Source organism: Herpailurus yagouaroundi, unplaced genomic scaffold (assembly GCF_014898765.1).
Source record: "Herpailurus yagouaroundi ecotype Mexico unplaced genomic scaffold, PumYag 166, whole genome shotgun sequence".
NCBI classification, from domain to species: domain Eukaryota; kingdom Metazoa; phylum Chordata; class Mammalia; order Carnivora; family Felidae; genus Herpailurus; species Herpailurus yagouaroundi.
This window is the reverse complement of record NW_024412407.1, coordinates 27,623,074-27,648,113: the sequence shown is the minus strand read 5'-3', so window position 1 is coordinate 27,648,113 and position 25,040 is coordinate 27,623,074. Positions and strand designations below refer to the sequence as shown.

At 36.1% G+C, this 25,040-nt stretch overlaps 1 protein-coding gene across 11 annotated transcripts in view; it reads right to left on the bottom strand.

Annotated features, from left to right (window-relative positions):
- SLCO1A2 (solute carrier organic anion transporter family member 1A2) overlaps positions 1-25,040 on the bottom strand; it is a 132,275-nt gene that overhangs the window by 3,012 nt on the left and 104,223 nt on the right. For 8 of the 11 annotated variants that reach the window (XM_040488723.1, XM_040488729.1, XM_040488728.1 and 5 more), the window contains 4 exons: positions 19,112-19,277; positions 17,995-18,167; positions 11,586-11,650; positions 10,926-11,043 (listed from right to left, as the gene is read on the bottom strand). In XM_040488723.1, the coding sequence (XP_040344657.1) occupies positions 10,926-11,043; positions 11,586-11,650; positions 17,995-18,167; positions 19,112-19,277 (522 nt within the window). The remainder of the gene's footprint in view (positions 1-10,925; positions 11,044-11,585; positions 11,651-17,994; positions 18,168-19,111; positions 19,278-25,040) is intronic. The other 3 variants (XM_040488731.1, XM_040488733.1, XM_040488734.1) reach the window with 1 other exon arrangement.

Here is a 25,040-nt window from a genome sequence, read left to right as displayed (position 1 = left end):
TGTTCTCCATATTTATTTATTTATTTTTTTAATTTTTTTTCAACGTTTATTTATTTTTGGGAAAGAGAGAGACAGAGCATGAACGAGGGAGGGGCAGAGAGAGAGGGAGACACAGAATTGGAAACAGGCTCCAGGCTCTGAGCCATCAGCCCAGAGCCTGATGCGGGGCTCGAACCCACGGGCTGCGAGATCGTGACCTGGCTGAAGTTGGACGCTTAACCGACTGCGCCACCCAGGCGCCCCTGTTCTCCATATTTAAAAGTCCCTTCTGTTTTGTCCCCCTCCCTGTTTTTATATTATATGTTTCCCTTCCCTTATGTTAATCTGTTTTGTCTCTTAAAGTCTTCATATGAGTGAAGTCATATGATATTTGTCTTTCTCTGACTGATCAATTTCACTTTGCATAAGTGTTGCAAATGGCAACAGTAGTTGCAAATGGTAAGATTTCATTCTTTTTGATTGCCTAGTAATACTCCATTGTATATATCTATCACCACTTCTTTATCCATTCATCCATTGATGGGCATTTGGGCTCTTTCCATACTTTGGCTATTGTTGGTAGTGCTGCTATAAATATTGGGGTGCATATGTCCCTTTGAAACAGCACACCTGTATCCTTTGGATAAATACCTAGTAGTGCAATTGCTGGGTCGTAGGGTAATCCTACGACTTAATTTTTTGAGGAACCTCCATGCTGTTTTCCAGGGTGGCTGCCCCAGCTTGCATTCCCACCAACAATGCAAAAGAGATCCTCTTTTCCGCATCCTTGACAGCATCTATTGTTGCCTGAGTTGTTCATGTTAGCCATTCTGACAGGTGTCAGGTGGTATCTCATTGTGGTTTTGATTTGTATTTATGTGATGATGAATGATGTTGAGCATTTTTTCATATGTTTGTTGGCCAGCTGGATGTCTTCTTTGGAGAATTGTCTATTCATGTCTTTTGTCCATTTCTTTACTGGATTATTTGTTTTGTGGTGTTGAGTTTGATAAGTTCTTTATAGATTTTGGATACTAACCCTTTATCTGATACGTCATTTGCAAATATCTTCTCCCATTCTGTCGGTTGCCTTTTAGTTTTGCTGATTGTTTCCTTCACTGTGCAGAAGATTTTTATTTTGATGAGGTCCCAGTAGTTCATTTTTGCTTTTGTTTCCCTTGCCTCCGGAGACGTATTGAGAGAAGTTGCTGCGGCCAAGATCAAAGAGGTTTTTGCCTGCTCTCTCCTCAAGGATTGAGGCTTCCTGTCTTATATTGAAGTCTTTCATCCATTTTGAGTTTATTTTTGTGTATGGTGTAAGAAAGTGGTCTGGGTTCATTCTTCTGCATGTAGGTGTTCAGTTTTCCTAGTACCACTTGCTGAAGAGACTGTCTTTATTCCATTGGATATTCTTTCCTGCCCTGTCAAAGATCAGTTGGCCATACATTTGTGGGTCCATTTCTGGGTTCTCTATTCCATTCCATTGACCTGAGTGTCTGCTCTTATGCCAGTACGATACTGTCTTGATGATTACAGCTTTGTAGTATAGCTTAAAGTCTGAGATTGTGATGCCTCCTGCTTTGGTTTTCTTTTTAAAGATTGCTTTGGCTATTCGGGGTCTCTTCTGGTTCCATAAAATTTTAGGATTATTTCTTCTAGCTCTGTGAAGAATGCTGGTGTTACTTTGGTAGGGATTGCATTGAATATGTAGATTGCTTTGGGTAGTATCAACATTTTAACAATATTTGTTCTTCCTATCCAGGAGCATGGAATTTTTTCAATTTTTTTTTATCTTCTTCAATTTATTTCCTAAGCTTTCTATAGCTTTCAGTGTATAGATTTTTCACCTCTTTGGTTAAATTTATTGCTAGGTATTTTATGGGTTCTGGTGCAAATGTAAATGGGATTGATTCCTTGATTTCTCTTTCTGTTGCTTCATTGTTGGTGAATAGGAATGAAACCAATTTCTGTGCATTGATTTTATATCCTACAACTGCTGAATTCATGAAACAGTTGTAGCAGTTTTTTGGTGGAATCTATATGGGTTTTCCATATAGATTGTCATGTCATCTGTGAAGACTAAAAGTTCGACCTTCTCCTGGACAATTTGGATGCCTTTTATTTCTTTGTATTGTCTGATTGCAGAGGTTAAGACTTCCAATACTATGTTGAATAACAGTGGCGAGAGTGGACATCCCTGTCTCATTATGGAAAGCGCTCAGTTTTTCCCCATTGAGGATGATAATAGCATTGGGTCGTTCATATATGGCATTTATGATCTCGAGGTATGATCCTTCTATCCCTACTTTCTTGAGGGTTTTTATCAAAAAAGGATGCTGTTTTTGTCAAATGCTTTCTCTGCATCTATTGAGAGGATCTTATGGTTCTTGTCCTTTCTTTTGTTGATGTGATGAATCACGTTAATTGTTTTGTGGATATTGAAGAAGCCCTCTATCCCAGGTATAAATCCCACTTGATCATGGTGAATAATTTTTTTTAATGTATTGTTGGATCCGGTTGGCTAATATTTTGTTAAGGATTTTTGCATCCATGTTCATCAGGGAAATTGGTCTATAGTTCTCCTTTTTAGTTGGGTCTCTGCCTGGTTTTGGAATCAAGGTAATGCTGTTTTCATAGAAAGAGTTTGGAAGTTTTCCTTCCATTTCTATTTTTTGGAACAGCTTCAAAGGAATAGGCATTAATTCTTCCTTAAATGTTTGGTTGATTTCCCCTGGAAAACAATCTGGCCCTGGACTCTTGTTTTTTTGGGAGATTTTTGATTACTAATTCAATTTCTTTACTGGTTATGGGTTTGCTCAAGTTTTCTATTTCTTCCTGTTTCAGTTTTGGTAGTGTATATGTTTCTAGGAATTTGTCCAATTCTTCCAGATTTCCCTTTTTATTGGCATATAATTGCTCATAATATCCTCATTATTGTTTCTATTTCGGCTGTGTTGGTTGTGATCTCTCTTTTTTCATTCTTGATTTTATTTATTTGGGTCCTTTCCGTTTTCTTTTTGATCAAACTGACTAGTGTTTTATCAATTTTGTTAATTCTTTCAAAGAACCAGCTTCTGGTTTCATTGATCTGTTCTGCTGTTTGTTTTGTGTGTTTTTTTTTATTTTGATAGCATTAATTTCTGCTCTAATCTTTATTATTTCCTGTCTTCTGCTGTTTTTGGGTTTTATTTGCTGTTCTTTCTCCATCTCTTTAAGGTGTAATGTTAGGTTGTGTATCTGAGACCTTTCTTCCTTTTTTAGGAAGGCCTGGATTGCTATATACTTTCCTCTTATGACCGCCTTTGCTGTGTCCCAGAGTTTTGAGGTTGTGGTGTTATCATTTTCATTGGTTTCCATATAATTTTTAATTTCCTCTTTAACTTCTTGGTTGGCCCATACATTTTTAGTAGGATGTTCTTCAGTCTCCAAGTATTTGTTACCGTTCCAAATTTTTTCTTGTGGTTGATTTTGAGTTTCATGGTATTGTGGTCTGAAAACATGCACGGTATGATCTCGATCTTTTTGTAGTTGCTGAGGGCTGATTTGTATCCCAATATGTGGTCTATTCTGGGGAACGTTCCATGGTCACTGGAGAAGAATGTATATTCTGCTGCTTTAGGATGAAATGTTCTGAATATATCTGTTAAGTCCATCTGGTCCAAGTGTAATTCAAAGCATTGTTTCCTTGTTGGTTTTTTGATTAGATGATGTGTCCATTGCTGTGAGTGAGGTGTTGAAGTCTCCTACTATTATGGTATTACTACCAATGAGTTTCTTTATGTTTGTGATTGATTTATATATTTGGGTGCTTCTTCATTTGGCACATAAATGTTTACAGTTGTTAGGTCTTCTTGGTTGATAGATCCCTTAATTATGATATAATGCCCTTCCTCATCTCTTGATACAGTCTCTATTTTAAAGTCTAGATTGTCTGATATCAGTATGACTACTCTGGCTTTCTTTTGTTGACCATTAGCATGATATATGGTTCTCTGTCCCCTTCCTTTCGATCTTAAGTTATCTTTAGGTCTAAAGTGGGTCTCTTGTAAATAGCATATAGATGGATCCTGTTTTCTTATCCATTCTGTTACCCTGTGTCTTTTGATTGGAGCATTTAGTCCATTGACGTTTAGAGTGAGTACTGAAAGATATGAATTTATTGCCATTATGCTGTTTGTAGAGTTGGAGTTTCTGGTGGTGTTCTCTGGTCCTTTCTAATATTTGTTGTTTTTGGTATGTATGTATGTATGTATGTATGTATGTATGTATGTATGTATTTTTCATCTTTTCTCCCCTCAGAGAGTCCCCCTTAATATTTCTTGCAGGACTGGTTTAGTGGTCACAAACGCCTTTAAGTTTTGTTTTGGAAACTTTTTATCTCTGCCTCTATTTTGAATGACAGCCTAGCTGGATAAAGAATTCATGCCTGCATATTTTTCTGATTCAGCACATTGAATATATCCTGCCACTCCTTTCTGGCCTGCCAAGTTTCTGTGCATAGGTCTGCTGCAAACCTGATCCATCTTCCCTTGTATGTTAGGGACTTTTTCTCCCTTGCTGCTTTCATGATTCTCTCCTTGCCTGTGTATTTTGTGAATTTGACTATGATATGCCTTGTTGATGGTTAGTTTTTGTTGAATCTAACGGGAGTCCTCTGTGCTTCCTGGATTTTAATGTCTCTGTCTTTCCCCAGGGTAGGAAAGTTTTCCACTATGATTTGCTCACATAACCTTTCTACCCCTTTTTCTCTCTCTTCATCTCTGGGACCACTATGATTCTGATGTTCTTCCTTCTTAATGAGTCACTGATTTCTCTAATTCTTAAATAGTGCTCTTTTGTCTTAATCTCCCTCTTTTTTTTTTTCTGCTTCATTATTCTCCATAAGTTTGTCCTGTATCGCTGATTCTCTGTTCTCCCTCATCCATTCTTGCCACCACAGCATCCATTTGAGATTGCTGCTCAGTTATAGTATTTTTTATTTCATCCTGACTAGCTTTTACTTCTTTTATCTCTGCAGAAAGGGATTCTAATCTATTTTCCACTCCAGCTAGTCTTCTTATTATCGTGATTCTAAATTCTGGTTCAGACATCTTGCTTGTATCCGTGCCGGTTAAGTCCCTGGCTGTCATTTCTTCCTGCTCTTTCTTTTGGGGTGAATTCCTTCATTTAGTCATTTTGAAGGGAGAAAAGGAATTAATGAGGTAGAAAAAATTAAAATTAAAAAAATATTAAAGTTAAGACATTAAAAACAAAGAACACACACACATACAAATCGAATAAATGACGCTAGATCCTAAGTGTGTTTTGGTCTTGGTGTTGAAAGTAGCTTGATAGAGTAGAGAAAAAAGGGGAGAAAAAAAGAAATCATTTGAAAATTTGAAAAAATGAGTATGCTGAAGTAGACTGAAATGATCAAAGTAAAATAGAATTTGAAAAAAAATAGAGTAAAAAATATAGTAGAAAAAAATTAAAAATATTTTTAATAAAAATTGAAAATAAAAATGATTTTTTTCTCTTTCTGTTTTCAAGAAAAAAGAAACGAAAAAGAGAAAAAAGAAAGAAAATTGAATAGTTTGTCTAACAGACTGAAATATGACTGAAATTACTTCGTTTTCCCCTAGAAGTCAAACTATGAAGCATTTTATAGTCCATAAACTAAGTAGGCGGTGAGGCTTGTGTTCTTAAAGACAGAGGTTGGCCCAGTTGGGCAGGGCTTAGTGTACTGGCTTCATTCTCCACTAGATGGCGCTGTTAGCCTACTGGGGTCGATTGTTGTGGTGCTTGCAGGTGTGTATGCACATACATGGAAGTGGTGAAAATGGTGTCACCCAGCTACCCAGTCTCTAGTGTTGGAACTCTGTTTTCTGCAAGTAGCAATCATGCATCCGTCCTCTGTCTTCAGCTTTTGTCCATTTCCTGCTTTTTCACTGTCTGTGACCAAGCTCCAGGCAGTACCTCTCTCCTGAGTTTTATCTCAGATGTGACTGTTTTCCCAGGCCCCTTACTTCTGTGCAGCTTTGACCCATTCAGCCCCTCTGCGGGAGGGTCTCACCGAGCAATGGCCAAATGTTGGCTGCACCCAGGAATGCTTGCTGGACCCTGCTGCTGCTGGTGCCCTGAGACTGTGGCCAGATGCCAGCCCACCCCAGAAAAAGTTCACAAGATAGTGTAGCAGCAGCATTTCAGGGATTATGGAAAATCACAACACACATCTGGCACCAGGCTTCACCCTTAACGACCTTGTTCCAACACCAGCGAATGTGGCCGCCTTCTGGGGCCTGCTGAGCCCAGGTGGCCTCACAGCCTCTACCAAATGTCCTTCCAGCAGTGGAACTGCTTCTCCCCATGTGGCCTGAGAACCTCCTGGACCCCACTCTGCTCCTTGGGATTTGCTCTTTCCACCAGAGCACCGTCAGATATCAAGCTGCAGAGTTCAGACTCTGTGCTCCTCCTGTTTACAGTCGTAATGGAATTTAAACCCTCTCCTTACTCGTTTCTTTTTACTTCAGTCCCTGTGGCTGTTTCCAATTTTCCTCTTTTCCTCCAGCTGCTTTTGGGGAGGAGTGCTTTTCCCATATTTTCCCCCTGTCTCTGTCTTCTCTCCACACACAAAAGCAGCTTCCTGCCCTCTGGGGCTTCTGTCTTCCCAAGTTCACCACTCCATGTCACATACCTGCGGAATTCTGTGGTTCAGGTTGTGCAGATTGTGTGTTAATCCTCAGATCAGTTTTCTAGGTGTACAGGATGGTTTAGTGTTTGTCTGGCTGTATTTCATGGATGCAAGACACTCAAAAAACTTCCATGCTCTTCTGCCATCTTGGCTCCTCTTGTTCATGTGTTTTTAAGTTTTAGCTTGCAAAACTAAACAATTTTGAATGTTTTGTTGTTGTTTTTGTTGACTGTTTGTTCTGGTTTTCTTCCTGTGTATTTATTCTTCCAAATTTGTTCTGTTTGCTCTTTCTCTGTATTTATTCTCCTAAATCTAATAGCTTTCCCTTTGTTCCTGAGGCCAGACTGAGTTTTTATAAGGGTGATTTTTTTTTAATTTTTTTTCAACGTTTTTTATTTATTTTTGGGACACAGAGAGACAGAGCATGAACGGGGGAGGGGCAGAGAGAGAGGGATACACAGAATCGGAAACAGGCTCCAGGCCCTGAGCCATCAGCCCAGAGCCTGATGCGGGGCTCGAACTCACGGACCGCGAGATCGTGACCTGGCTGAAGTCGGACGCTTAACCGACTGCGCCACCCAGGTGCCCCAAGGGTGATTTTTTTATAGTGATACTGGGATTAATCACAAGGAGAACAGATTGTTTGGTCTGGTTCTTGGATATATCTATGTCTTAGTTCCTCCTTAGTAACAAACTTGATGGCTTAAAACAAAGTAAATTTATTCTCTCACAGTTCTGGAGGCTAGAAATCTGAAGCCAAAGTTTGCTTCCTCAGTAGACTCCAGGAAAGAATCCTTCCTTGACTCTTCCTACCTACTGGCAGCAATCCATAGCATTCCTTGTTTTGTAGATGCAACACTGCAATCTCTACCTCTGCCTTCACACAGGATTCGTCCCGTATATATGTGTCTCTATGCCTCTTTTCCTCTTCTTATAAGGACACTGGTGATTTGATTTAGGGCCCACTCTAATCCAGAAGAACCTCATCTTAATTTCACTAATTTAAAGACTTATTTACAAACAACTTATTTCCAAATAAAGTCATATACTGAGGTTATGAGTGGACATGAAATTTTGAGGGACACTACTCAACCCAGTTCATGGGTGTTCAACATCACCTCATGGATTAAGCACTGAATCTGGATCTAATCTCTTGACTCCTTGGAAGTACTTTATTTTTTCTTTGCAAACTGATCACCCAGAAACCACTTCCTGTTTCTAGGCTTAGAGGCTTTGCATTAGCCTTTGTATTCAGCTTTTATTTATTCCTTTATGTTTCTGTTCAATTTCTACTTCAGGAAAACTGGATGTCCAGAATGATGTTTATATTATCTTTTTTTTTAATTTTTATTTTAGAGACAGAGAGAGCACAAATGGGGGAGGGGCAGAGAGAGCCAGAGACAGAATCTGAAGCAGGCTGCAGGCTCTGAGCAGTCAGCACAGAGCCTGACGTGGGGCTCGAACCCACAAACCGTGAGATCACGACCTGAGCTGAAGTCAGACGCTTAACCGACTGAGCCACCCAGGTGACCCATATATTATCTTTGAACCCAGATATATCCCTTTCAAATTTAAAATGATATCTATTGTTCTTATTTGAAATAAGAAATATATCAATACATAACTTATTGAGCTACTTATCAGGCTTTTCTACCTATTTGAAATTACATTGTTGTCCTTTTTATAAATAATGAGTTCATTAATTTTTAGTCTTTAAAAAAATATGTATATATACATATAAAGTTCTAAATATACTTTTGAGTATTGTTTTAGCTTTGTCCCACAAATTTTCCTCTGCACTGCTTTCGCTGATATAGAGTTTTAGTTATTTCATTATTTTTATTATAATTTATGCTTTGACCTGTAAGTAATTTCAAATGTGAGGTTTTGGGAACATTTTATCATAGATTTCTAATTGCATTGCATTATGGACAGAAAACAATGGTTGTAAGGTATCAAACTTTTTTTTTTTTAACTTTGTGACATTAGACTTAGTTGTAATGTTTTTTATAGGCTTGAGAAAAAATATATATATTCTATTGGTTGGGGTTTTTTAAATTGCTGTATAGCTCTTAGATAACTCTTGTATAATTTGGTGATTCAAATTTTTCTGTATCCTCAGTAACTTTTTGCCTATATTTTATATTTCCTTTTGGAAAAGTGTGTTGAAATTTTCTACTCTGTAGATTCCTTCTTGTAATTTTGTAAATTTTTTGTTTTATATATTTGAGATTAGGTTGATAAATATATATGGGTTGATGACTGTTACATATTATTGAGAAAGTGTTTTTTTATTACTAAGTAATATCCTTATTTAACTGTTAATCCTTTTCACCTTAAATTCTATTTTGTCTTACAGTCATTAATATAATCACAAAAGCTTGATTTAATATCTGCCTGGTATTTTTTTTCCTGACTTTATCTTCAATCTTTCTTCACATATATATTTTAAGCTATGTCTTGTAAGCAACATATAGCTGGAATTTTGAAAACACTGAAACTCACATGAAAGTATCTTTTAAGCAAGTTCAGTTGGTTCACATTTATTATGAAACCTGATGTATTTAGGCTTATTTTTTCAACTTATTTTGTGTGCTTTTATTTTCCTATTTCTTACTTCCCTTGAATTTTCCTTAATCCTTTTATTCCTTTCTACTAGCTTGGAATAAATGTAAGTGGCGATCCTTATATCTTTACATTTTTGGCATAATTTAAAGTTAGTCAGTATTTCTATTCTTCAAACTGTAAAAGAGTCCTAGATTTTCCCTGGATTTTAAACTGACAGTTTAGCCTGACATAGTTGCATGGATGCTGGCTGGAGATACGGGACTTCCAGGCCAGAGACAAAGGACATTTTTACTCACAGTACAACAATCATCACAAGCTTCATGTTCAGGTTGGTTTTCCTTAACCTTCAAGTCCCAAAGAAATCACACCATGGGAAACCTATGTGAATTTTGTGCATACAATGGGTTTTGTTCACAGCTAAGAAAGCCTGAAATTAGGAAATCCCATTCTCTTAAACGGGTTGGAAGAAAATCTGCCAGCCTTAGAGAGAGTTATTACTTTTATCATCCTAGAAGCAAACTCTGCTCCATAGGAAAACATCATCTACATACTCCAAGATCATTTACTATTCAAACATCCTTGAAAAGATAGTCCAAAACAAAATCCTCTGCTAATAAGATATGCAGAAATGTAAGAGACCCATGGAGAACTGTTTACCAACAATATCCACCTCCTGTATCTACTCTACACCATCTGGTAAATTTTCTCACGAGTACACTTTATCAGCCACTCTAATTAATCTGACTGATAGAGGATGCTAACAAATAAAATCATCTTGTCTAAAATAGCATTTAATTAAGGCTACTATCAACAGGAATCTTGGCAGCAGGATGAGGCCAATCTATACCAGTGATCCTCAGTGTTTCTCAACTGTGAAGGTATGTACGCGGGCCCACCTTCACATTACCTCTGAAGAGCTTTTGGGGAACAGAGAACTGATGAAAACATGAATCTCATGTTGTCTGCTCTCTTCACAGTACTTGCCATATATCCTTTTACTAATCAAAATAAGACCTTAGAATGTTTTAAACAATGCTAAATTGTTTTTTAGTAAATGAAAGAATTTTAGTACTTTCAATTTTGTACGATCAAGAGAAATTGATACAGATCTAAACAAAATTCAGGTCTCCAGATAAAAAAGAATATGGAAATAGAGCAAATGGAAGTATTTTGTTCAAAAACACATTATGTTGAGTTTTGTTTAAAATCAGATTTATACTAACAAAAGAATAAGACTTTATGAGACCTGAAGAATTTTGTGTCAGCAAAATTTAACGAAGAAGGAAAAATATTTCAAAAAGTAGAGGTAGATGTAAAAAGAAGTAAAGATTCAGGCTAGTAAGATGCTGAAATGATGTAGGATGCAATGAGGATACTTTAAAGAGTAATATAATTTTTAAAGGTAGTTTATGTATAGCTATTACCTTCAATAATGAGTTGATTGCAAACAATTTAACAAAGATTATTTTGAAAGGCTAGGTTAAGGGAGTTATCCATGCTTATATTTACCAAGTAGTTTGAAAATATTGAGGAAATAAAATTCTGGTATATAAATAAGGAATAGAGATGTAATATTAGCATATGTTCTGGAAGCACAGCCAAAAGTAGTCTAGTAACTGAAAAAGAAAGTGTTATACATGAATGTTGTCATTTTATGTACAGTCTGTGCTTAGAAAGCAATTTTTTAAAAAAAGATTATTATATTTACCTGAAATTGGCTGAATCATATATCCTGCATGCTCCTGACTCACCACATTTCAAAGTTCCCCAGTGTAAACATGTGGAATCCACTAAAGCTCCAAAATATATAGGTGCAGGAATTCCAGCTACAGTTAAAGAGGGGAGGAAAAAAAAATCAACAAGGTAAGAATTAAGGTACATTATTTTGTTTGTAAACATTTCCGTTTTCTCTATTTGTAGAATAAAGTACGAATAGAATGCTTTACATTTTATTTTTACATATCAGAAGTTGTTACTTTTACTATAACATTTCTAAGTTATAAAGGATAAGTAATGTGATGGATAAATGCAACATAAAAATCACTGATATTGAAAATCATTGAATTAATGACTCTATATTTTTTGCGCAATTTTTTGTACCAATCATGTATACATTTTACTTTAACAAAGTATTTTTTGTTCATTTGCTTTTCAAATCTTCTAACAGCTGAAAAGCAAAATTAAGTTCATATAGGTCTTTTTCAAGAAAAAGGGGAAATTCTCCATTTCTTCTTGTACCTTATTCTCATACAAATTACTAAGTGCTGCAAACAGAAGGGATATTTGCTAGACTTGGAGAGAATGATTTCATTTACTTGGTAGTTAATAGTGGTCTGATATGATGCTGGAAAAAAATAACAATTTTTACCAAATACTCTTGTGCAAAATGTATGTAACCCCACACCAAGAGACTTCTCTTCAGGCTTGATACACCTGAAAAATAAGTAAATTCATAAATAAAATGAAAATAGAGATTTAAACGCTGTTGTAGTTTCTTTAAAAAGTTGTTTGTAAATGCTGGTAACACACTGGGCGCTAGAACATTTTTTTTGCATGCTCAGATCTTGGTTATCCAAGGCCTGATTATCAGTTTGTAGTCTACACACGAGCCCTACTTTTGATTCTTGGCATTTTACCTGTCATTTTTTTGCTCATTATTATCAGAAAATTATCAAAGAAGAAAATATTTCATATCAGTTTCTACCCCAGTATCCATTTATTGAAGCAGTAGTTCTTGATTAAACCTTCAGCCTAAAACAAGAATAATGCAACCCTAGCTGTATTTAAATTATTTGTATTAACAAAATACAGAAAAGCCAAGAATTATATAAATAAATGAAAGGCAGAAAGAAAACAAGGATAGAAATTTTCAAAGGAATGTGATGAAGAAATCCAAGGCAAACATATTTTAAGTGATTTGGTATCATTTCAAGAGTCACAAAGATCTCTCCATTCTCTCCAAAATCCCCACTCTTTTGCACTGTTGCCTGAAATTCCTATAGCAGAAATAGAGACTATAATTCTGCAATGGACTTTCATGTGTCCCACTCACTCCAGCATCACCATGGCTAGCTCGTCAAAGAATTCACGTTGAGAGTTCTACTGTATTCCCTTTTCTTCCCTGACTAACTCAAAGCTGAGAAAATAAAAGTAGCTTTCTTCACAAAAGCATACATTTTTAGCAAAAATGTCATCTTATTGGCATTTTCTTAACATAAATGTTTTACTGAATTTTCAGAAACCTTATAGATTGATCTAGACATTATCTACCTGACACATAGGTTATTTAGACAACATCAATGATTTTACTCGGAAGGAAGTAAGAGAAGCCAAGAGACTCAGCATGACCCTCTAGGTCCCATGGTTTCCATTTAATACAGAAAATAAGGCATTTAAGTTTTACTGAAGAATTTTTCTTTCCTCTCTATATCTAATATACTTCTTAATGATCTCACAGAAATGTGAAATACTAATTTAAACTGTTATTATTTAAACTGTTGAAACAGTTTAAACTATTCTACAAACTCTATCATTGATTGGCATTGATAATAACAATTTCTAGAATCTAGGAATCATAAAAGTTAGCATGCACATCATGGGAAAATGCTGAGAGAAATTCAAATTTTTCTTTAAATTTGCAGAATAACAATGATGTTGCATCCCTTTGTCATCGTGGTAGGAAATCCAGGGAGATCCCGCAAAAATAGAGACAACACAAGCATATTAACAAAAATCCAGGTATTCAATTCTACAATATGACCCTGGAAAGAGGTGGGGAAAGAGAGGAGGGACATGAAGAGAGCATGATTAAGTACTTGTTTTATTAGGAGGTAGATATTAATACTGAAAAGTTTTAAAATTGATGAGCGAAACATAAGTATAATTAAGAATATCAATAATCAGTCTGACCATTTCAATAATCAAAGTAGCAGAAGAAAATCCAATATATACCATAGTTTCCTCTTATCTGTGGTTTCACTTTGCACAGTTTCAGTTACCCACATTGAACTGTGGTGTGGAAGCAGATATTTCTCCTTCTGACATATCAGATCAATAGCAGCTGAATGCTACAGTCTGTATATCACAAGAGCTCCATCATTCACCTCATTTCATCTCATCATGTAGTCATTTTATCATCTCACATCATCTCAAGGAGAAAAAGGGTGAGTACAGCACAATGTGATATGTTGATAGAGACCAGATGCACTTAACTTTCATTATAGTATATTGTTATAATTGTCCTATTTTATTATTAATTATTGTTCTTAATCTCTACTGTGCCTAATTTATAAATTAAACTTTATCACAGTTATGTATCTTTAGGAAAAAATATCAAATATTTAGGGTTTGTTACTATCCATGGCTTCAGAAATCTGCTAGGGATCTTAAAATATGTCCCTTGCAGATAAAGGGGTACCACTGAACAATGGAAAGAAAAAAAAGAAAAAGAAAAAAAAGAAGTAAAAAGAAAGTCAAATAAATAGAGTATATTAAATAAAATAGCAAAAAGAGTCTTATCACAGTAATTACAAGAAATCTAAGTGAGGGGTGCCTGGGTTGCTGAGTAGTTGTGTCCAACTCTTGCTTTAGGCTCATGCTTTGATTTCACAGTTCATAAGTTTGAGCCCTGCATTGGGATCTGTGCTGTCAATGCAGAGCCTGCTTGGGATTCTCTGTCTCTCCCTCTCTCCCCCGCTTATTCTCTCTCTCTCTCTCTCTCTCTCTCTCTCTCTCTCTCTCTCTCTCTTTTTCTCTCTCTCTCAAAATAAATAAACTTTTAAAAATAAATAAATAAATATAAATGAGCTAAATGTACCTATCTCAGATTATAAAATGATACCTAGCAAATTGTCTATGAAGCAAAATGAAAGACTGAAGATTGAAAATAAAGGAAAGGGAAAAGATATAACAAGTAACAACGAACCGAAAGAAAGCTAGAACTTCCATTTTAATGAAAAACAAAATACAATTCCCTAAAAGAAATAACTAAAAGATAAAGAAAATTAAGTGATGCTAACAATAGAAATATAATGATCAAAGACACATTTTCATCATATAATATAGCCTCCAAATATATGAATTAAAAAACTGAGAGGTTTATAGGGAGAAATATACCAGCAATATTTATAGATTTGAACATCTCTGAAAAACTGATGAATTAATGCAGACAAAAACAAGAATACATTTACAAAATTTAGATAACACAATGCTTTACTTCAATCCAAGAGATATGGAACTATATACCCAAAATTCAGTTACACATTCTTTTCAAAAAGACATGAAATACTAAAAAAAAATGCACTAGACCCCAAATACAACGTTGATATTCCATCTCCCCAACCTGTAATCTTTCAGATTAAGTTGTCTGAACATAAAAATAGAATAATATTAATAAATTATACCTATAGAAAGTTCTTAAAGATATGGAAATTATATAACACATTAATAAATAATCTTTGGTCTGGTGGGGCAAATCACTACAAAATAGAAATAAACTCCACAGACAATACTAGTTGAGGCATTGCTAAATCAATATTTGGAAAGAAATGTATAGATTTATGTACAGTAGTCAGAATGAACAAATGATCTAAGTATTAAACTGAAACAGTTGGATAAGGAAAAACAGAGCAAGACTAAAAGAAAAAAAAATCAAGAAGAGCAGGATTACATGAAATAAAGATTAACAAAACCAAAACTCATTCTTTAAAAAGAGAAAAATAAAATAGACAAGCCTCTGACAACCATGATCAAGAAAAAGTAAAGAGGAGGCAAATAAAAAAAATACGTAAGAAGAAAAGAGAAATCCTTTCAGATACATCAGAGAATATCAGATAAGGAATATTATAAACTCCTACATACAACAGGTTTAAGTAGAAATTGAAAATATGAATATGCACTAATACTAAATAAATGAAAATAATAAATAGTATCACTGTCCCAACAAGACCAAAGTATAAATACTTTCACAGATGGATTTATATAGCTTTCAACAAATATTTAATGTAAGTAGTGCCAGAAATTAAAAAATAGAAAATTTATTAATTCATTTTGTGGGGCCTATGATGATTCCAAAACAAAAAAAGAATAAAAAGTAATATGTCTATTTTATTTATCAACATAGATGTAACAGTTTTAAATAAAGTATTATTTAAACAAAGCAAATCATATATACAAATATAATTAAGTATAGTTTTTTTCATCCATGCAAACAGTTCAACATGAAAATATCTACCATTTTATTTTACTACACCAAAAATACTGAGTAGAAAAATTATAGAATCATAGATGCAGAAAAATACATCTAATAACATTTAATACCTATTTCATTATTAAAAACTTAGAAACTACATGAAAACTATATACTGAAAAACCTACAGCAAATATCATCATGGAAAAATGTGTATGTTTTCCATTAAGATTAGAAAAGTACAAGCATACTCGCTATTATCACTATCATTTCACATAGCTTTGGAGGTCCACGTTGATGGTTTAAGAAAAATTTAAAAGCCTAAGATGTGTAAGGTTTAGAAGTGAAGAGACAGGGGCACCTGGGTGGCTCAGTTGGTTAAGCGTCCAACTCTTGACTTTGGCTCAGGCAACGATTTCACGATTCGTGAATTCAAGTGCCATGTTGAGCTCTGTGCTGACAGCACGGAGCCTGCTTAGGATTCTCTCTCTCCCCCTCTCTCTCTGCCCCTCCCTGCTCATGCTCTGTCTCTGTCTCTCAAAAATAAATAAATGTTAAAAAAAAAAAACAAAAACCACAAGACCATATGTAAAAGGTAAAGTTATAAAGCTATTAGGATAAAATTTAGGTGAATATTTGTATAGATTAGGAACATAAAAACATTTTTAAAATGTGACTCCCCAACACACAAACCCTAAGGGAAGAAAATTGTAAGATTTCAGTACAACAATATTTAGGATTTAATTTCATAAAAGAGAGTATGGAGAAATTAAAAGAAAGATGAGAGACTAGGAGATAATTGTATCATGTAAGCAATATTACATTAACATTTATAATTTAGACAATAATCAGCAAAATCACCAAGAAAAATATATGACATATAATTGAAAATGAGCAAAGAAAATCAATAAGCATCTTGAATCAGAAGCCTAAATAGCTAAAAAATAAATTTTGAAGATGCCTAAACACACTGGATCAGGAAATCACATATTGAAACATCAGTGAACTACCATTTTACAGTCATTGGACTAGTCTAAGTCAGAATGTTAGATAATGTCAAGTGTTAGTGAGGCTGTAAGAAGGCAGGAACTCTCAAGTGGGGAAGGTGTGAGAACTCATACACATACATACTAAGCAGTATTTGGTGAATGTATGTACTCGTGAGTCTTATGAACCAAAGCAAGATTTAAAGCACAATACCACACATGTGAATATAGGAACACATACTCACAAAAAGATGTTAGTATTTTACAAAAGAAAATACATATTTAAGTTCGTGTAGCTATCATATTAATATGGGTGGCTATGGTGAGAGGAGGTGAAAAATAGAATGAAAAAAGCAAAATCAAGAAAGAGTGAAAACTTATCCCAGCCAATGAGGATAATGTGCTGTGAACTGAGAATCACAATGAACTTAACTCTGCTTCTAAGTTCCAATGAAATATGATGAAGAAAAGGGAGAAATGCAAATTTTATTTACTAGGGATGTTTACAATCGTTTACTAGACATGAAGAATGTTGGAATAACAAGAACACATGTATGCCACACCTAAGTCTGAATTTTAGCTCTACAATTTCCTAGTGTTGCAAAGCCCTTCATCATTTGTATCTAACAATAGCTTTGTAAAAGACTCAAGCATTTATTATTATGCCTATTGTTTATTTAAAATGAAGCTCAAGGGGCGCCTGGGTGGCTCAGTCAGTTAAGCGGCCGACTTCGGCTCAGGTCATGATCTCTCGGTCTGTGAGTTCGAGCCTCGCGTCGGGCTCTGTGCTGACAGCTCAGAGCCTGGAGCCTGTTTCAGATTCTGTGTCTCCCTCTCTCTCTGACCCTCCCCTGTTCATGCTCTGTCTCTCTCTGTCTCAAAAATAAATAAACGTTAAAAAAATAATAAAATGAAGCTCAAATAAATCGAGGGACCTGTTTAAGTCCCTGTAGATAGGAATTGGTGACACAGGCTCTGACAGCTTTGCACTCTGCTGCCCAGTAGTTTGAACCATCTGAAATGACTGCAAGGCAACCACTCTTTACCCATCAAAATGACCATTTCATATGGTTTACACTAAAATATAAATGTGTCTCCTCTTGTGTGAAACAATGAGAGGGTCACTAATTTAACTGCAAAATATAAAGAAGGAAAGATAGGGAGGAAAATGGCAAAATATGAATATTTATATTCCTATACTTTTAAAATTTTGTAAAATCTGACAATGCCTAGTGTTAAACTCTTAATAAATGATATATATGAGCACAGGATTCTTAGATAATGTGGGCTCCAGGGGGATTTCTTAGAAAAAGGCTCTTTTTTTTTTTTAATTTTTTTTTCAACGTTTATTTATTTTTGGGACAGAGAGAGACAGAGCATGAACGGGGGAGGGGCAGAGAGAGAGGGAGACACAGAATCGGAAACAGGCTCCAGGCTCTGAGCCATCAGCCCAGAGCCCGACGCGGGGCTCGAACTCCCGGACCGCGAGATCGTGACCTGGCTGAAGCCGGACGCTCAACCGACTGCGCTACCCAGGCGCCCCGAAAAAGGCTCTTTAATAAAGAATCCAAAAGGAATATAAATAAAGAAAATATTTTCTGTACCTTAGGAGAACCATATATCCAGGTATGGCAGATAAAGAATAAATGAAACTGCCAACTGCTGACAAGATTAAAAAGTACTGGAGCATCATGGAACAGTCATGTCCTTTGTCACACAGCCCAAGAACTGCAGATGAATTTCCTGATGTTTGAATGCAGCTACAATTTTGGAATACCTATCAGAAAATAATATTATCCTATTTAAAGAAAGTAAAATTTTGAACACAAATCACAAATATTTTGTACATAGGCAACTGGATCAAGGCAGAGACCATTTATTCTCTTTTATTCTCATCTCCTTTGTGGTGCCTCTCAGGATTATAGCAAAACAAACTACTGAATGATGGTTTTAGAAAAATGGTATTTATTTCTAAATAAATAGAGTAAATTTGCAGTAACTCAGCTACCTTAAAGACAAGCCTTTTAAAAACACATATTCTTTTGTTACAAAATGAAGTATGACAAACAAAATTGTTTTGGAAGTCAGTTAAAATATTTAGATACTTACTAATAAAACTTTGTTTCAAAAATACAGTTTATTTCAAAAACAGAGTAAAGTAAGTCCTTTTAAACTTTTTATGTTTCCAGGTTTTAGTTGGAATTAAAAGTTATATTTTACTTTATAACCAACCAACATTTAAATGTTGTAATATGTTTTTAGGCAAACAAAACAAAACCTAGTTACATTTTCTTAAAAGAGCTGTCAGAATGTGAAAAACACAGAAAGCACATGCAAGCATACATACGGGGGAAAAAAGGGAAAAAAAAGCGATTAGGTAAATAATTGATATCAAAACCACCAACTTTATCTCCATGATAAAAATATTTCAATCCAGAGTATTTTTAAAACAAATTACCTGAGTAATAATGCCAACAGCTATGAAATTAAATTTCAGTGATCGATGTCTGCTATACTCAAAAATTTTTTTTGATTAAAAATAAGATCAGTGGTCAGAGGTTTAAAATAAGATTTATGAAATAAAAGGTAAATCAAGTGAACATACAGAAAAATTTTACTTTTACTTTTATCAAATGTGGCCCCAGTTCATGTGGGAATGTTCTAGTGCAATACATAAAAACAAAGTTTTGTGGGAAAAAGAAAGCCAACAGAATGTGTTACCATGTTTATTCCTGCTCCAACGGATGTCTCACAACCAGCAAGACAAGCTGACATATATGAAACACCATTGTTTCCACACACAGGATCCCATGTTTTAGTTGGACAATTGCAATCCCTATTACAGTCAGCAAGAATGGCGTTTTCCATATATAAATCTTGTTGCATTCTGAAATAATTTAAAATAATTCATGGCTATTGAAAGATCATTTTCTTTTTCTTCTTTTCATCTTAATCCAAAATTATATTTCCTCTCCTTCCCAAAACAGAAACAGAAATCTTCCAACCATCAATGTGTGGCCTCAATACTATATCTCTGGCATAAAATATACCTGCTTTGGTGATCACATAGCCACTTTAACAATGATTTATTTCAGATAAAAAAATAGCCGATAAACAAGTATTAATTGAGTGTCTACCATATGGAAGGTATTTTTCCAGGTATTATTAGCACTCAAAAACGAAGATGACTTAATCCCTGTGGCTGATCCATATGGTAGCATTTAACAAGAGATCATATGTTATGAAAGCAAGCTTGAAGATCAAAATCTATAAATTCAGTTTATAATGCAGATATTAATTACATTTAGCTTCAGAAATCTAACTACTTGAGTAAATAAAGACATTCTTCTAGTATGAAGAGTGTCCATGCGTTATCAAAATGGCAACACAGTTTGTTTTTGATGAATCTCCCTCATAAGAAGACCAATTAGCAGCTATCTATAGACAAGATACCATTGTGAAAATCCCAGAATCTGGGAATGAGGCTAACGCACCTTCCTGGAGCACAAAGACCTAGAAGGACCACATTGGAAGAGTAAGAGGAACAGTTAGACTCTGATCAAATTATGCATCCCCCAGGTCAGCACAACACCACACTGAGAAGACCTCCTTGGGTCTACAATTTCTCCAGTGGGAAAAGAGAGCCAAGGTAGACATCAAGTACCTTCAGCATTGTGGGATGTTACCCAGGAGGCCCATTCAGGTCTCACTTCATGAGGATGACTAGAAGAATCTGCAGGCTTCACTTATTAGGGATTCGATAGAGAAGGGGGACAGCGATTACAACAACCAGCACTCAGATCTTGATAGACAGTATCCTTACTTGCAGCACTATCCAAGTACAGATCCCAGCCAGTAGTTCTACTGATCTACAGAGCTGAATGATGGCTCCTTTTATCCAAGAAACTCAGTTGGCAGTTCTGCTTTATTTACAGTCAACAGACTATACTGGCTGTGGAGCCCATTCAGCTGCCACATCTGGGCAGGGAAGCAAATTCACAGGCTTCCCTAACTGCTGAGCATAGCCTCATGTTCCACCCACCCAGAAAGCGTGGCCAAAGAACCTAGGGAGTCATAGAGTCCATCCTACAGCCTGCTCAGTCTGGAAGCCAAGCAAATAGCCCTGCCCCATTGTTAAACATAATCTCTGGCCCCACATAACCAAGGAGCCTGAACAGTAACCTGGGAAGCCTCAGAGCCCAGACTACAGCACCACCCAGCAACAGAGCCCAGTCCTTGGCCTTACCCAATTGCTGAACACAGCCTGAAACCTTGATCAGGCAAGGAACCTATCCAGTGACTTTGTCAAATCATGGAACAAACCTAAAGCCTCACCTGATGAGAGAACCTGGAGAGCAATTCTGCCCAACCAGAAGATGCAGTTTCTAGTACCACCCTATTCTGGGGTACAACTAGAAGCCTCTCTCCTCTAGAGATTCTGGCCAGCAACTTTGTCCAACAGCAGAGCACAGTCAGCAGCTTACCTGATTATGAAGCCCAGTCTATGGCCCACCCAACTTCAGGGCACACCTTGTGGCCCTTTCTGATTACAGAACACAGCCGGAGACCCAAGCTGACCAGGAGCAATTGCAAGCCCAGCCCATTGCTCTGACCAGTGGTAAAGTCCAACCAGTGGCATCATCCTGCCAGGGAATATAGCCTACAACCTTGTCCAACCAGAGATGATTGCAAAGATCTATCAGTGGTCTCACTGAACTGCAGAGCACAGTCAGCAGCCCTTCCCAATCAAAACGCCCACCGGTAGCCTCATTTGAATGTGTAACCCAGCCAAGAATCCCAAATAGTTTGAATTCAAAACTAAAGTACACAAAAACATGTAGTAATTAAACTGACAAAAGTCAGAGATGAAGAGAGAATTTTGAACACAGCAAGAGAAAAATTATTTGTCACTTCATGTGCATTCGCATAAGACTATAAGCAGATTTCTTAACAGAAACTTTGCAGGTCAGAAGAGTGGGATAATATATTCAACATATAGAAAGACAAAACTCTCAACCAAGAATACTATACCTGGCAAATCTGTCCTTCAGAAATGAAGGAAAGATAAAAATTTTCCCAAACAAAAGTTGAGGGAGTGCATCACTACTAGACCTGAATTACAAGAAATGCTAAGGGACATTCTTTAAACTGGAATAAAATGATGATAAATAACATTATAGAAACATGTGAATGTGTAAAGCTCACTGGTACTGGTAAATACACAGTCAAAGTCAAATTCTCTAACATCATGATTATGGTGTATAATTAATTCACTAACAACCCTAGTTTTAAAGTTAAAAAAAATAAATAACCATAATTAGAAGAATACATTATTAGATACACTATGTAATAATGATGTAAATTTTAATGTTAACCTAAAATGTGAGTGGGGAGAAATGCAAATATATTTTCCATATGCTATCAAAGTCAAGTTGTTAACATAAAATAGGATGCTATAAATATACTTTAATGTAAGCCTCATACAAAGGAAAGAACTATAGTAATACATAAAAGATTATGCTAAAGTTGTGAAGGCATACTGCCACAAAAAGTTATCAAATCACAAACGAAATTCATTCATCAAGAAGATATAACAATTGTAAATACTTATGTACCCAATATTGCAGTACCCAAGTATATAAAACAAATATTAACATAACTAAAAGGTGAAATAAACAGCAATACAATAATAGAGGCTTTGATACCATACTATCAACGATGGATAGATCACCTAGATGAGAATCAATAAGGAAATAGCAGATTTGAACGATACAATAGACACCTACAAGACATATACAAATCCAACATATTCCATCCAATAGCAACAGAATGCACATTCTTTTAAAAAGCACACAAACATTTTCTCGGATATATCATGTGTTAGTCCACAAAACAATTTTCAAGAAATTCAAGAAAATAGAAATTATATCAAGTATTTGTTCTGACCACAATGATAGGAAACTAGAAATCAATTAAAAGAAGGAAATCTGGAAAATTCACAAATATATGGAAATTAAACAACACACTCCTAAATGACCACTGGATCATAGAAGAAATCAAAAGGGAATAAAAAAATATTCTGACACAAATAAATGGAACCATAACATACCAAAATTTCTAGGATGCAACAAAAGGAATTCTAAAAAGAAAGTTTATAGTATGAACACATAAATTAAGAAGAAAAAAAGACCCCAAATGAACAACCTAACTTTACATATCAAGGAAATAGAAAAACACAAAGAGAGTAAAACTAGATAAATAAAATTATAAATTAAGGAGGAAATATTACAACCAACACCACGTAAATATGAACGATCATAAGACAAAACTATTAATTATACAACAATAAATTGGACAACTTAGAAGAAATGAGTAAATTTCTAGAACACATATCATACCAAGATCAATCATGAAGAAATAGAAAATCTGAATAGATCAATTACTGGCAAGGAGATTAAATCATAATCACAAACCTCCCAACTAAGAAAAGCCCAGCATTAGTTGGTTTCACTAGTGAATTCTATCAAACATCTGAAGAATTAACACCAATTCTTCTGAAATTCTTCCAAAAATTGAAGAGGAGAAACATCCCCAAACTCATTTATGAGGCCAGAATCATATTAATACTAAAGTCAGATGCAGCCACTACAAGAAAACTATGGGACAATACCCCTGATGAATATAAATGCAAAAAGTTATCAATAAAATACTAGTAAAATTAATTCAACAACACATTCTAAAGATCATATGCCATGATCAAGTGGGTTTTATTCCAGGGATACAAGAATGTTTCTACATACATAAACCAATCAATGTGATACATCACATTAACAAATTGAAGGATAAAAATCATATGATCATCTCAATAGATGCAGAGAAAGCATATATGTTGTTGACAAAATTCAACATCCGTTCATGATAAAAACTCTTAACAAATTACATATGGAAGAAATTTAACAACATAGCAAAGGCCATTTATGACAAGTCCATAGCTAACAACATACTCAATGATGGGAAGCTGGGAGCTTTCCTTTAAGATCAGGAACAACATAAGAATGTCCATCCTGTCCACTTTTATTCAAGAAATTCTAGTCAGAGCTATTAGGTGAGATAAAGAAATAAAAAGCATTCAAATCAGAAATGAAGAAGTGAAATTATCTCTATTTGTAGGTGACATGATACATATAGAAAACCCTAAGAACTCCATCAAAATATGGCAAGAACTAATAAATTAATTTAGTAAAGTTAAAGGATGGGAAAACAGTATACAAAAATCAGTTCTGTTTCTATACAGTAACAACAAACTATTAAAAGAAAAAAAGAAAATCCAATAATTGAATGAAAAGAATAGAATACTTAAGGAATAAATTTAACCAAGGATGTGAGAATCTTTACATTGAAAACTATAAGACACTGTTAAAGACAAAATGGGCCATAAATAAATAGAAAGATATTTATTCCATACCCATGCATTGGAAGAATTATTATTGCTAAAATGTTCATACTCCCCAAAGTAATCTACAGATTTAGTGCAGTCCCTATACAGATTCCAGTGGCATTTTCATAGACATAGAAAACGATTCTAAAACTTGTATGGAATCACAAAAAAATAGCCAAAGCAATCTTGAGAAAGAGCAAAGCTGGAGAGATCACACTTCCTGATTTCAAACTATTTTACAAAGTAATAGTAATAAAAACAGTTTGGTATTAACATAAAAAAGAGTCACAAAGATTAAGGAACAGAATAAAAAATGCAGAAATAGGAAGATGGCGGCGTAGGAGGACGCTGGGCTCACCGCGCATCCTGCTGATCACTTAGATTCCACCTACACCTGCCTAAATAACCCAGAAAACCGCCAGAGGATTAGCAGAACGGAGTCGCCGGAGCCAGGCACAGATGAGAGGCCCACGGAAGAGGGTAGGAAGGGCGGCGAGGCGGTGCGCGCTCCACGGACTGGCGGGAGGGAGCCGGGGCGGAGGGGCGGCTCGCTGGCCAAGCAGAGCCCCCGAGTCTGGCTTGCAAAAAGCGGAGGGGCCTGACGGACAGTGTTCTGACAGCAAGCGCCACTTAGCGTCTGGGAGGTCATAAGTTAACAGCTCTGCTCAGAAAGCGGGAAGGCTGGAGGACAAAGGGAAGGACAGCTGCTGAGCCCCCTGACGACAGAGCTCAGTTTGGTGGGGAACAAAGGCGCTCGCCAGCGCCATCTCCCCCGCCCATCCCCCAGCCAAAATCCCAAAGAGAACCAGTTCCTGCCAGGGAACTTGCTCGCTCCGCGCAAATACCCAACTTTGCGCTTCTGCGGAGCCAAACTTCCGGCAGCGGATCTGACTCCCTGCTGCTGCCACAGGGCCCCTCCTGAAGTGGATCACCTAAGGAGAAGCAAGCTAAGCCGGCCCCTCCTGCCCCTGTGCACCTTGCCTACCCACCCCAGCTAAGACGCCAGATCCCCAGCATCACAAGCCTGGCAGTGTGCAAGTAGCCCAGACAGGCCACCCCACCCCACAGTGAATCCCGCCCCTAGGAGAGGGGAAGAGAAGGCACACACCAGTCTGACTGTGGACACAGTGGTGGGCTGGGGGCAGACATCAGGTCTGACTGCGGCTCCGCCCACCAACTCCAGTTATACACCACAGCACAGGGGAAGTGCCC